The 14,347-nt window shown below is 40.0% G+C and overlaps 1 protein-coding gene across 1 annotated transcript in view; it reads left to right on the top strand.

Annotated features, from left to right (window-relative positions):
• The first annotated feature begins 2,814 nt into the window (after positions 1-2,814).
• The window catches only part of gpt2 (glutamic pyruvate transaminase (alanine aminotransferase) 2), a 12,885-nt gene continuing 1,352 nt past the window's right edge, over positions 2,815-14,347 (top strand). The window contains exons 1-11 of the mRNA XM_058381911.1: positions 2,815-3,359; positions 5,592-5,681; positions 8,379-8,487; positions 9,027-9,160; positions 9,950-10,193; positions 10,569-10,648; positions 11,292-11,428; positions 12,207-12,381; positions 12,463-12,618; positions 12,812-12,924; positions 13,424-14,347. The exon at positions 13,424-14,347 is cut by the window's right edge and continues 1,352 nt beyond it. Coding sequence (XP_058237894.1) covers positions 3,069-3,359; positions 5,592-5,681; positions 8,379-8,487; positions 9,027-9,160; positions 9,950-10,193; positions 10,569-10,648; positions 11,292-11,428; positions 12,207-12,381; positions 12,463-12,618; positions 12,812-12,924; positions 13,424-13,547 — 1,653 coding nt within the window. The 5' untranslated portion in view covers positions 2,815-3,068 and the 3' untranslated portion in view covers positions 13,548-14,347. The remainder of the gene's footprint in view (positions 3,360-5,591; positions 5,682-8,378; positions 8,488-9,026; positions 9,161-9,949; positions 10,194-10,568; positions 10,649-11,291; positions 11,429-12,206; positions 12,382-12,462; positions 12,619-12,811; positions 12,925-13,423) is intronic.

The following is a 14,347-nucleotide window of genomic DNA, read 5'->3' as shown; positions in this document are numbered from 1 at the left end:
CACTTTATTCAGATGAATAATAATAACAATAAAAAAATAAAAATACTACTACTACTAATAATAATAACAATAAAAAAATAATCATCTACTCTTCTTTCGGTTTTTCCCTTCAGGGGTGGTCACAGCAAATCATCTCTCTCCACTTATCCCTATCTTCTCCATCCTCAACACTTGCACCCACTAGCTTCATATCCTCATTTATTACATCCATATACCTCCTCTTTGGCCTTCCTCAGTGCCTCCTGCCTGGACTACTACTACTACTACTACTACTACTACTACTACTACTACTACTACTAATAATAATAATAATAATAATAATAATAATAATAACACTGGTCAGAAGTCACATGTCTTTATTATTAGGATGAATATAAAGAAATAAATACAATCCTAAACACACACTTTATTCAGATGATGGCTTTCCAAAGCCAAAAGATATCTGTATAAATAAATCCTATGATCTTTACTACTGTGAAATCTAATCTAATTCACAGAAGCACGGCAGAGGAATTATTTAAAAAGCAGTGAGGTTTCTATGGATGTGATGCAGTAATCAGTTACAGCCTCACATCTATTTCCTGTCAGAATTCAAATCTGTTCTCTCTTCATGTCCAATTCCTCACTAACACATCCCTCCGTCCATCTCTCCTCACACTGCTGTGTGCCCTGTACCTAGTCTGGATCTCATGTGGTAGATTATTGACATAAAGCTCCATTAGATAAAAAAAGAAGTCCTGTTTTGTTGACTCGGTTTCTTCTGCTCTGCTGCTGAACTGATGAAAGACTGATAAATCTTTGTGGCTCTGCGTTTCCTCTCCTTCTCCCACAAATCTGCCATCACCAAGCAGACAAACGCATCTTCACAAAGTTCCACTCGTCTCTGATGGATGGCTTCGTCCTGCCCAAAAATCCAACAAGCTTGTGGAAGTGTTTCAAACCCAAGAAAGGAAATGAATTTTTGTAAGACAAAATTAAAAAAATAAAATAAAACAAACAAACAAACAAACAAACAAATAAATAAATAACACCAAATAGATGGATTATTAACAATAAATAAATGAATAAATAATATTAAATAAATAAGTAACACCAAAATAGATTATTAACAAAAAAAAATAAAATGATTTTAAATAAATAAGTAAATAAATAAATAAATAAATAAATAAATAAATAAATAAATAAATAAATAACACCAAATAGATGAATTATTAACAAAAATGATATTAAATAACAATAAAAATAAATAAATAAATAATATTAAATAAATAAATAAATATTTAAAAAAAAAAATTGTTTCATTGCTTCAGTATCCTTTATTGTAGCTCAAACCTATAAAACCAAAACAAAGTCACTGACTGATTTTGATGTTGTCTGATTTGTCCACCAGATAGCAGTGTTTCATTCTCTATTTATTTATTTATTTATTTATTTATTTATTTATTTATTTATTTATTTATTTATTTAATTGTGTTAAAAACACAATTAATTTACTATTATTTATGCACAATTATTTATTATTTTTTACAATACCAGTATGAGTGAGTAAAATATTTTAATTTATTAAATTATGATATTTATTTATTACATTTATTCTATTTTATTATTTCTAAATAAAATAAATTTAAGTATGTGAAATCATTCCAATTCATCCATTTCAGTACAACATTTAAAATTATTTTCTTTAAATGTCAGAGCTTATTTCTTGTATATTTATTCATTAATTTACTGTTACTGTTAGGTTACTGCTTAATTATTTTGTATTTTTTATCAAACCTTTTCCTGTCACTACTTATTTTATTGCATAGATTTTATACTTTGTAACTTTTTTGTTATTTTAATTTGGCTGCAAATTTTTGGCTAAAATTGTTTTATTTTAATATTTTGAGTCATTTTAGTACTCAATAAAATAAAGGTACATGATTTATAGTGTACTGTATTTTTAATTTGTATGTTTTGCTTACGGTATCATAAATGTGATTTAATTAGACACTATCTCTTAATTTTCTCTCATCATTACATATGAAAGCCACTTCCAGAGGAAGTTAGATAAAGTTCCGCGCCACGTGTCAGTAACACTCAACATAATTACTATGACCCACAGTGCAGCACATTCAACTGGACAGCAAGTGGCAGTGCAGAGTCATTCTGATGAACAAGGTCCCGCCTCCTGCGCGCTGATTGGCTAGGAAATTCAGTTTTTACATGTAGATCCGTAATTGGACAACTTAAGATGACGTTGACGTTGCCGTGGTAATCATAATGCCATAGCAACCGTGGAGTTCGCGGTTCCCATTTGAATTGAAAATTGACAAAAACAAAATGGCGCGTCTTCCTGGTATTTTGTTAAAGCATAAACTTTATGTGACAATTCTTTTGTAGACAATTCTGACAAAACTTTAAATGTGAAACTATAATGCAAATATTGATAATCATGCACACATATGTGGAAAGTGCTGCTAGTTTGTATTAATGCGATAGGAAACAACAATAATGTATATTTTTCGACTTTTAACTGATTTCTTTTTAATTCGTTGAAAATTGACGTGGCTTGATCGGAATTAAGTTGTACATTTTTCCAACAACAGAGCATAAAAAATAAATATAAAGAAAAAAAAGTCGAGTTTTGTGTGAGAAGGCGGGTTATTTCTAGCCAATCGAATGACAGAGGGCGGGGTTTGCGGGTTGGCGTACGAGATAAACAACATCCATTCTGGGATTTGTAGTTCTTTTGAAATTAGGTCTTTGTATTTCAGATAGGAGACTTAATGAAAGTGGACTACAATTCCCATCGGCGAGGTTACACGCGTTTTCCGGCTGATGAAAGAGTTGCATGCAGACCGGCGGGCTGGAAATAAAATGCGGCTGACGAGCTGACAGGTTCATTCGCGTTTTTACGGTTTTGTTTTAAGGAATAAAATAGTTTTAAAATTAGCGAAAAAAGGGGTCGGTTTGTTGGGTTTCGGACGTTGGGAATTTGTGGGGGTTTTTTTAGAAAAGGAACCGCGGACACTACTTCATTCAGAAATTTCATTTGAAGGTGTACACTAGAAATAATAATAACAGTAATGTACAGATTGCAGTCTCTCGTAAACCGGGGTTTAATCGCCGGAACTCGGGATCAGTATGCGGAGTTAAAGCGCGTGCCCGGGAAATGGCGGTCCTCGGTGTGGAGGTGCGGGATGGAGCGGTACAGCACCGCCGAGGCGACCGCAGCATCAGCAGCTCTCAGGAAGCCCAAGCTGAGAGAGAAGACGCTGAGCATGGAGAACCTGAACGCGCAGGTGAAGGCAGTGGAGTACGCGGTGAGAGGACCGATCGTCATTAAAGCCGCGGAGATCGAGAGAATAATACAGCAGGTAATACAGCAGGCGCGCGTGGCACGTTTCTGGTTTGCTTGGGGTCGCTTGTTAAAGTTAACAAGTTGTCAGGGTTGGCATGGCCGTGTGGTTGCATCAGAAAATGTAGGAATCTCTCACCGTGCTGCATTTGTGCTCTTTATGTGTACTGGCAACCCTGTGCGCGTGAGCGTCCTGTGTCTGTCAAACAGATACCATATGGTAGATTAAAGGGAAAACATTCCCCTCTTTTACAGCTGATCTAAAGATGAATGGTCAGGGACATCGACTGTCCTCTTCACATGCTTGTTTTGCTGCTTCTAAATTGTCTTGAGGGTGTGCAAACTGACAGTGTTCATGCTTTCCTCCGTTCATCTGTTTGCTCTAAAATAGTTTTAACAGAAAAGAAAAAGAAACTTAATTAGAGGTTTTATTTTAGGTGCAAAAAATGGACCTGAATTAGATTTTAGAATAAGGCGTACTTTTATGACGTTTACAATCCTATTACAAATTGAGAGATTGTCTATTTAGCCTTTAATACACAGATTTCCGTTTTTATGCAGAACCTAAGCTATATTTTTCCTTATTTGATCACCGTCTTGTGAAACTGATCCCGATAACATGCGTTAGTGTATGAAGTATTGGGAGAATGTAGTAAATAGTGCACAATATAGTGCATATGATATTGTTTTGGACTACATCCTATGCACTGACCCCAAACTACAACTAGAGTCAAGGGAAAGAACCTTCTTGTATAGGCACCGGTTCTATCAGGTGGATTTAATTCAGAATAATATCCACTGTGAGTCAATTTGCTAAGCAAATGCGCTCTTTAATTCTTTCCCTCACGGTGGAGGGGTGTGTTTCTTTTTCTGTAAATTGTATTAAACGTGAGCCATGCTTCAAAAGACCCCAGAAACCGACAAGTATTCAGTATAAGCACAGACCAGCAGGCAAACCACACCATCCAGACGAGTTCTCTTTCTCTCAGCTCGTCTGCTGCCTGGTGTCGTCCGTCAGCAAGCTGACCGCAGCATTAACTAACAGGCGGATTTAATTTTAGCCCTGGAATGGAGCAGGTGTTTTTCCAAAGGCCTTGACAAACCCTTAATCCTCTCAGACGCCCACTTTTCCAGTGTTTATACACTCCACTGGACCGGTCTGTCGGTAGTGATGCAACATGGCTTTCTCAATGCTCTGGATGTGGTCAAGTTTCATGACTGGACTAACCTGAAGGCTATAGTTTCTTAAGAATTATTATTATTATTAAACATAACATGACACGAGGTACTGACTGAGGATTTGTAGCACCACTGATGGGTTGAAGATAGGTGCTTTGTTGGGTTAATAATCAACTCCTTTTTCCCCCTGACTGGTCTGAGATGATGATCTGCATCAGACTGAAACATATTTTTGTTTAAAGTTTGAATGTAAAAACAGCTGGTGTTTTAAATATCGTATGAAAGACAGAATATAAACCTGAAGGTCAGATTTTTAAGAAACGTCATTTATAGCAACAAAACGTTACATGAAGTGGAGAATCTCACGGCCAAACTTTAATAAATAGATGTAATTTTGGTTTGTTTAGTCGAAGCAAACATCTACATTTGCTTCCTTATGTGTCGTATCTCTTTCCATCTAGCTTCTTTTTTTATTTAAAGATAAATATTTTTGCATTCCAAGGCCATGAACTATGCAAACGTCTGCACATTTTCACTGTACTTCTGTTTCTTGTCTTGGTTTTTCAGTTTCGTCTTCTCCCTCCTGCCTGAACGTAGCAGTGTTACGGTGTAACTTCTTCCTAAAGGTTTTGCCAAAGACGTAGCCATGAAAAGAAATCAATTAAATGAATCGTTCATGCTTGATTAAGTCACTGTGAAGATCAGTGCTGCTGTAGAAAGTGCTGAAGATGCCACAGAGAGTCAATGCAATGCTTTAAATCTAATTGAAATGCCTGTAATTTTATTTATTTTTTAATTAATAAATAATTCTGCGTTCATATCCATGAGAAACCTGAAGGCGCTTTTGCTTCTGCATGTTGTTTTTTTGCATGCACTTGTAGGATTTGGGGGTCTTGCAGATTTTTCTTCTAATAGCACAGAAAAATAAAAGGCTTAGTGTCTGATTTGTTTGTTTTCACTTCAGGTGTAGCTTGTAATTTGGGTGCGGTTTAATAGTAATGTGCCTTATTCTCTCTGTAAACATCGTTTATTTTACTGGAACGTTAAATCTGAACACTTTTTTTTCTAACAGGGAGGGAAGAAACCCTTCACAGAGGTCATCAAAGCCAACATCGGAGATGCCCACGCTATGGGACAGCAGCCAATCACATTCCTCAGACAGGTGAGATCAGATGAAGGCGTGTAAAACACATAATCTCAGGTGTTCTCGTTGCTAAATGTCAGTCTGTGTGTTCGTCTGCTCCGGGGAAGGAAGGATCGATGATGTGGCATGAAGCTCGGTTCTTTGGCCTTTGTTCATTGCTGACACGTGATCTCTGAGAGAACTGTTTTATTCATCATGTTGCTGCTCTTGTAATCCAGTATAATAGGACAGCTGAGCAGCAGCTGGAACACGTCCGAGCCAAACTCCATGCATGGACTGAGCCAGAGCGCTTCAGAGCGACCAGACTGATCATAATCTAGATGTAAATATGGAAGGACAAATCAGTATGAACTATTACTAATTTAGAATATGTTCAAAAATTAGGTCCATAGATGTTCAATAAAAATAATATTCATGAAATGTTTTGCATGCCCTAAAGGTCAGAATGTCTACAGTTTATTGTCTATGTGTGGGATGATATCTTTTACTTGCTAGCTGACCCAATTTCACTCAATTGAATGATCATTTAAATCAATGTCTGTAAATGTCACATACACAGATACTTCCAGTATTAATTGCAGTGAATGAAAACCCATGTAAACAACAAACTAAAATAAAATAAAGATGAATAGAAATAATAAGAAGACTGAGAATAGATGTTAGGTGTTACATGTAGTAGCATGATGTGCAAATATGTTACAGGTCAGAATGTACAAGCATTACAGGACTGCAGGCGATGTATTTAACGTATCGGAGAGTTAATGGTAGTAACAGTAAAGGGGGTAAAATTTCAATGGAGTAAATGAGTCTTTATGAAATATGCACTTTGGGGTTTGGGCTTTGGGCTTATTCGAGAAGTCTGTATCTAAACCAAATAGTGAATATTAAACACTAGAGTTTATTACAGTAAGCACTTCTGTCTGTAATCTGAGCCCTCTGTCCGAACCAGGCTGTGTGTGTTGACCATGAATATACACTATATTGCCAAAAGTATTCGCTCACCCATCCACATAATCAGAATCAGGTGTTCCAATCACTTCCATGGCCATAAAATCAAGCACCTAGGCATGCAGACTGTTTTTACAAACATTTGTGAAAGATTGGGTCGCTCTCAGGAGCTCAGTGAATTCCAGCGTGGAACTGTGATAGGATGCCACCTGTGCAACAAATCCAGTCGTGAAATTTCCTCGCTCCTAAATATTCCACAGTCAACTGTCAGCTGTATTATAAGAACGTGGAAGTGTTTGGGAACGACAGCAACTCAGCCACGAAGTGGTAGGCCACGTAAACTGACGGAGCGGGGTCAGCGGATGCTGAGGCGCATAGTGTGAAGAGGTCGCCAACTTTCTGCAGAGTCGATCGCTACAGACCTCCAAACTTCATGTGGCCTTCAGATTAGCTCAAGAACAGTGCGCAGAGAGCTTCATGGAATGGGTTTCCATGGCCGAGCAGCTGCATCCAAGCCATACATCACCAAGTGCAATGCAAAGCGTCGGATGCAGTGGTGTAAAGCACGCCGCCACTGGACTCTAGAGCAGTGGAGACGCGTTCTCTGGAGTGACCAATCGCGCTTCTCCATCTGGCAATCTGATGGACGAGTCTGGGTTTGGAGGTTGCCAGGAGAACGGTACTTGTCTGACTGCATTGTGCCAAGTGTAAAGTTCGGTGGAGGGGGGATTATGGTGTGGGGTTGTTTTTCAGGAGCTGGGCTTGGCCCCTTAGTTCCAGTGAAAGGAACACTGAATGCTTCAGCATACCAAGACATTTTGGACAATTCCATGCTCCCAACTTTGTGGGAACAGTTTGGAGCTGGCCCCTTCCTCTTCCAACATGACTGTGCACCAGTGACCAAAGCAAGGTCCATAAAGACATGGATGACAGAGTCTGGTGTGGATGAACTTGACTGGCCTGCACAGAGTCCTGACCTCAACCCGATAGAACACCTTTGGGATGAATTAGAGCGGAGACTGAGAGCCAGACCTTCTCGTCCAACATCAGTGTGTGACCTCACAATGCGCTTCTGGAAGAATGGTCAAAAATTCCCATAAACACACTCCTAAACCTTGTGGACAGCCTTCCCAGAAGAGTTGAAGCTGTTATAGCTGCAAAGGGTGGACCGACATCATATTGAACCCTATGGATTAGGAATGGGATGTCACTTAAGTTCATATGCGAGTCAAGGCAGGTGAGCGAATACTTTTGGCAATATAGTGTATCTGTAGGACGATGTATATCCCTTTCCACAGCCTGTTGTGCCATCAGCATTGTCTTGGACCTGAAGCTGCGGGATGGCATGTGATGTGGAAGTAAATGAGGCAGAGTAAATATATATCATAAGGCTGGGATCAGATAGAGGCTTGAGTGTCCTATTACATGTAACTTCAAACAGATAAGCGAAAGTAAATGGTTCCTCGGTGATAAAAGCTGAATACGGCGTGTCCAGGGTGAGCTGTTCAGCTGAATTTACAAACCTGCTTCAACAAACTCATCATATTCTTAAGGTTGACTCAGTGCTGCTAATATGCCTCTAATGGCCTCTTAATCATCATCCTGAGGTGTTAGACCACCTTCTTTTCAATCTTGTAGCAAATATCCATCTTTCTTTGTCCACTTATGACTTTAACTCCATGCTGTAAGTGTTTTTTTTTTCAATAACCTGCTGGACAAAATAGCTAACGGTTCGTTAATTAAGGTTCCTCTGAATCGTCACTTCAGGTGGTGGCTCTGTGCACATTCCCCGAGCTCATGGACAGCCCGAGTTTCCCCGAGGACGCAAAGTGGAGAGCACGGCGCATCCTGCAGGGCTGTGGAGGACAGAGCATTGGTGTGTGTTTGTGTGTGTGTGTGTGTGTGTGTGTGTGTGTGTGAGAGAGAGAGATCATCTAAATAAAATCTAGACTTAAGAAGAGACAAAGAGTGAAAGAAACAGAAAAGAAACAGATAAATAAACAAATGGTGAGGAGACACAGACAGATGGTTCTAGAGAGAGTGAGACAGATAGATTGTTTATCTGTGTCAAGAAATGAATAAATAAATCATTGCACACAGACCGAGTGTAAAACTGACAGTGTTGCCACTTGCCATTGTGCCACTGTGAAATGTTGAAATACACCAAGAATAAGCAAAAAAAACCCCAGAATAATGCATATTACCCATAATGCTCTATTCTTTAAAAAACTTGGTGTTTATTTCCATAAGCGGCTCATCAGTGGGATGTGGGATGACGGATTGATTGTGTACACAGTGCTGAGCAGGAAGTGAGCACCAGCCTTGATTAATGACATGTTAGATTACTGCAGCAGTAAGTGATTTCTGTGTGTGTGTGTGTGTGTGTGTGTGTGTGTGTTTATGGTCATGTCTCAGGTGCGTACAGCTCCAGCGAGGGTGTTCAGTGTGTCCGAGAGGACATCGCAGCCTACATCGAGCAGAGAGATCAGGGAGTTCCAGCTAACTGGGACAACATCTTCCTCAGCACCGGAGCCAGCGATGGCATCATGGTATGATCCTCACACCGGATACGAGCTCGGCGAACATGCACTAAACATGTGGACATCACTCCATGAAACGGTTTTCTATTGTAATGTCAAAAAGCTCACCATGTCATCGTACATGCCGTGACGGGTTTGTTGATTGTTGAGACCGGACAAACGGGTAGCTGAACCAATCTGCGCAAAGGTCAGCCTCAAAGCTTGTAGCTTTTTTCCACTTTATTCAAATCATTAGTCCTACAGGGAGTTTGGTAGGTAAATTTCCACACTGTAAACACGGATACTGCTCTTTCTGTGTGTGCCGTGCCCTGAGCATACATCTACAATCTATATTCCACCAGACGGATCTTTTCCTCCGGCTGTTTTTTTTTTTTTGACTTGATATCTGTTATGCCTTAATGAGGCCTTTTAAGATTGATGTGAGGCACAGGTGTGTTTATTAGGTAGACAAATATTACAAAATACTATAGTCATCTTTTAGTTTGCAATGTATTGAAGAAAGTGCATGAACTCAATTTGTATAAACTTGAGTGAGGGCATGGGAGTGAAAATGAAACTGGACAAAGATCATATCAGGATGGGAACATCAGCTCTTCCACAGTTGCCTTATTTTGTAGTTAGTTTGTAGGTAGTTTAGGAGAGCGTATGTATAACGGTATGTCTCTAAAAGTAACGTATTGTATGTGATGCCAAACATTTGTTAATTGCAGGTTTTCAGTGCTGATGTTATGCTTCATTCTCCTACTTCAGCTAATAAAGTACTGAAACACCGATGTGTTGATTTTGTTTGTTCCTCAGAGCATTCTGAAGCTGCTGGTCTCAGGTGAAGGTCGCAACCGTACCGGGGTGATGATCCCGATCCCTCAGTACCCGCTTTACTCCGCCGCCATCACTGAGCTGGGTGCTGTGCAGGTCAATTACTTCCTGGACGAGGACAACTGCTGGGCGCTGGATGTTAACGAGCTCCACAGATCGTACCAGGCTGCTAAACAACACTGCCAGCCTCGAGTCCTCTGCATCATCAACCCCGGAAACCCCACCGGTGAATATAATAATGAATGAAGATTTGAAGTGCAAATAGGGTTGAAATGATGCTCATCCATGTTACAGGCAACAGGAAAGTTCTATATCAGTTTATCTATAAACATCTAATCAACAATGCTTGGCCTGAATGATCTGCTCAGGTGTGATGGGAGCAGATAAACTGCTATTAATGAAAAGAACAGTGTTCTCTTCTCTAGCTGTCGTTTAGCTGCATAGCAAAATATAGAAAATTTTTATTTACAGAATAAAACACTGTATCGTGCTGTTGGAGGAAAAAGATCAAGGTTACTGAGGTGTGATGAAGCAGAGTTACAGCTGATACTTTTTGTGTACTGAGTGTACTGTTCTGTCTCTCTCTATCCTGTGTGAACAGGTCAAGTACAGAGCAAGAAGTGTATCGAGGATGTCCTGCACTTCGCCTACGAGGAGAACCTCTTCGTTATGGCTGATGAGGTAATGAACCTTTAAAACCAGAGAAAAGATGGCTCGTTTGCTCTGATTAGTGGCTTTCCTGCTTCATGGTGCGCTTGATATTAAGCAGAACACTCATGTTAAGTTCACACACACGGCGATTCATAACACTGTACAAAGCAACTACCATTCACTACTGACAAGAGCTGTTGAGGGGACTAGGTGTGGGCGTGTCCAGTGATGTGTTGAGAAAAGTTGAACTTTATGTAAATGCAGAGCGAGTCGGTTCAGCGACTATCTATGGGAGTGAAGATGGTACATTTGCACATAATTTGTGGCAAAGGGCACACGCTGATTTTCCTGTATACACCACTTAAATTTATACGCAAATGCCAGAAGGCTTCATTTTTCGCTGCAAGAAATGCTAGTTGCTCCACCCACTGATAAACATTGTTACTATGGCAACAAGTAGCCAGATAGGAACGTCTTCATAGTACAGAGACTGGAGATTTGCAGCAATAAAATCCCTGTATGTGTGAACAGAGCTTCAGAGAGAGGGCTTAAAGTAATCTTTTATGTTTGTTAAGCATTGAAAGAAATTAGATGAGTAATTTTGCGAGGGTCAGATGGAAGCTGTATCGTTGTCAGCGTTAACATGCTTTGCTTATATTTGTTATATTTGTAGGTGTATCAAGAGAACGTTTATGCTCCTGACTGTGAGTTCCACTCGTTTAAGAAGGTGCTGTATGAAATGGGACCAGAGTACTTTAACAGCGTGGAGCTGGCCTCCTTCCACTCCACCTCCAAAGGTTACACGGGAGAGTAAGTACTTCCATCTGACTCAGCATGGCTCTGAAATTCCACCCTGTTCACATTTGATATGACAAACAACAAAATACACCGAACCAGGACATCATGTTCTGCTGGATTTTAGCTTAACAAGAGTGCAGAGGCTATAAAATAAACATATGTAACCAAATAGCTAACAAAGAGCTGAGCATTAAAAAAGCCAGCAGAGATTTAACTCTGTTCTTGTTCACGAAAGAGGCCAAGTGAGGTGATTGCTGTAAAAATGCTGACGGACTGGAAAGGCCTGGCTTGTAGTTCACATTCTGGCTTCTTCCTGTTATTAAACCCACAGAACAGCAGCTCTGACATCAGCACAGCTGTAAAGCACAGGGTTTAATTCTAATATGAATTAATTCTAGTATGTTAATGACTCTAGGTCAACAGATGGTGTGTAATTGTTGACCTGGTCAAATTTTCTGTTAAGATGAACGTATTTATTTAGCATTTACAGAATGAGTTTCGAGTGTCTGTGCTTTGTAACTGGTCACTTTAAATTTCTCTGGCATTTTCAGTCTAGAGGAGTAAAAAAAGACAAAAGGCTGGTGAGAGAACAGTAGCTGCTATGACATAAGTTATAACTCATCACATGCTACTGATGCAGTAATTGTTAATGAGGTTGGAATAAACACTGAAGTGCATCCATTTTGGAATTTTGGGGAATTTATTTATTTGTTTATATCTGTGTTCATAAAGTGCAGAAATCCGGACATGCTGCTCTAGATGCTCTCTAACTCCTAGCTGCTTTCCTCAGGTGTGGATTCAGAGGAGGCTTTATGGAGATCATTAACCTGGACCCAGAGGTCAAGGCCCAGCTGGTGAAGCTGCTTTCGGTCAGACTGTGTCCCCCCGTGTCCGGACAGGCTGCCATGGACGTGATCGTGAATCCTCCTCGATCGGACGAGCCTTCCTACACGCAGTTCCACAAGGTTTGCATTTAGCTCGTATCGTTTGTGTCCCTTCATACTTCGGAATTACGGTTCTTCATTAAACAGATGTGTATGTTTCAGGAAAAAGCAGCCGTGCTTGGAGCTTTAGCAGATAAAGCGAAATTAACTGAGCAGATCCTCAACGCTGTGCCTGGGATCAAGTGTAATCCAGTGCAGGGAGCCATGTACGCGTTTCCTCAGATTTTCATCCCTCCGAAAGCAGTGGAAGAAGCTAAGGTACGTCCTCGATGCTTCGTATTGTAGACAGAGTGTTAGTAGGAGCGTTTCAGAAGCATGAAAGGTGCATCATGGTGTTTTAGTTGTGTGAAAACACAGGCTTGTATGTTGTGATATTTAAAATACTTTCGCCATGACTAGCTGAAATGAGACGCCTGGCTTGTTCATCTGTGCTATGATTTACTGTGTGCAGGCTTTGGGAATGCAGCCAGACATGCTGTACTGCCTGAGGCTCCTCGAAGAAACGGGAATCTGCGTGGTCCCTGGCAGTGGCTTCGGACAGAGAGAAGGCACATACCATTTCAGGTAATCTCACTTCCTGTTCTCTCACTGCTCCTCAGTCCTGGTGCAAATCTGTTAGCTGTCTCAAATTCCTAAAATCAGGTCTGCTTTGTGTGTTTATTAGAAAGGCCGATTTTAGGAAGCACATAGATAGATAGTGATTGATTTGAGTGTTTGTAATGCGTCTGATATGTAGCAGAGGAGCATGTATTTTGCCCATAATGCGTTGTCGTGTGACTGATAGTTAGTGGACAATGTTTTCTTCTTGGTACAGATCTTCCTCTCTAACAAATCATAATCACAGTAAAATGGCTTTCTTCTGAAGTTAACAGCATGTTTTTATATTATGCAAACCCAACAAAACACACAGGCATGGTGCCATTCATTTTTTCTCAGGAACAAAGAGTGCCTTGTTCTTCTTGTTTAGGCTGTAAGAGGGGAACAGAGTTCATCAGTTCTCTACTGCATTCCTCTGACGATTCTTTTCACTTCTGCTTCTGTGTTTCGTTTCGTTTCGTTTCAGAATGACCATCCTGCCATCTCACGAAAAGCTGAAGGTGCTCCTGGAGAAGGTGCGAGATTTCCACATCAGGTTTCTAAAGGAGTACACGGACCTTCAGGACTCTCAGTGCAGCGTCCCAGCATGAGCCGCTGACCACAGGACACGTCTGAAACGTTACTTAACACGCTAACTACATGTAGCAGTACTGTTAAGTGACTTTTTATGTATATAAAATCCCCGTAATCTGCTTTAAATCCCCTCAGAAAATTCCCTACAGTTGAACAGTACTGTTGTTTCATGATCTATGTGCCTTTGTGCTACTGTAAAATAATTAGGAATGAGACAGAGTCAGTAGAGTTTAGTCATGAAGGAACTAACACTAAAGCATGAAATGATAAAAAGCTTCATTTTTAGGTGAATGCGTGAAAATGATAATGTTTTACATTTTCATCTACATTTAAAACATCTTCATTAAAGCATCATTTCATCTTCATTCATTTCATCTTCATTCATTTCATCTTCATTAAATAGTTTAACGTTTTTATTTGGACCTCTTTCATGGTATTACAACGCCTCTTTAGTTATATCCCTTATAAATTAAAATACTGTGTGGTCTTAAAATGTACGGAATTTTAAACTTTTAGGGCGTTCGTTAGCAAGCTAACTAACGTTCGGCTGACTTCCATGCACTTAAACCACCGGCCGCTAATAAGCTAGCTAACACTTGGCTAAGCACCATACATTTAAAACCACCGGCCGCTAATAAGCTAGCTAACGTTCGGCTAACTACCATGCATTCAAAACCACCGGCCGCTAATAAGCTAGCTAACGTTCGGCTAACTACCATGCACTTAAACCACCGGCCGCTAATAAGCTAGCTAACACTTGGCTAAGCACCATACATTTAAAACCACCGGCCGCTAATAAGCTAGCTAACGTTCGGCT

The sequence above is a fragment of the Hemibagrus wyckioides genome, linkage group LG27 (genome assembly GCF_019097595.1).
Source record: "Hemibagrus wyckioides isolate EC202008001 linkage group LG27, SWU_Hwy_1.0, whole genome shotgun sequence".
Taxonomy (NCBI): Eukaryota; Metazoa; Chordata; class Actinopteri; order Siluriformes; family Bagridae; genus Hemibagrus; species Hemibagrus wyckioides.
The sequence above is the reverse complement of the archived record's forward strand: the minus strand, read 5'-3'. Positions and strand labels throughout refer to the sequence as shown.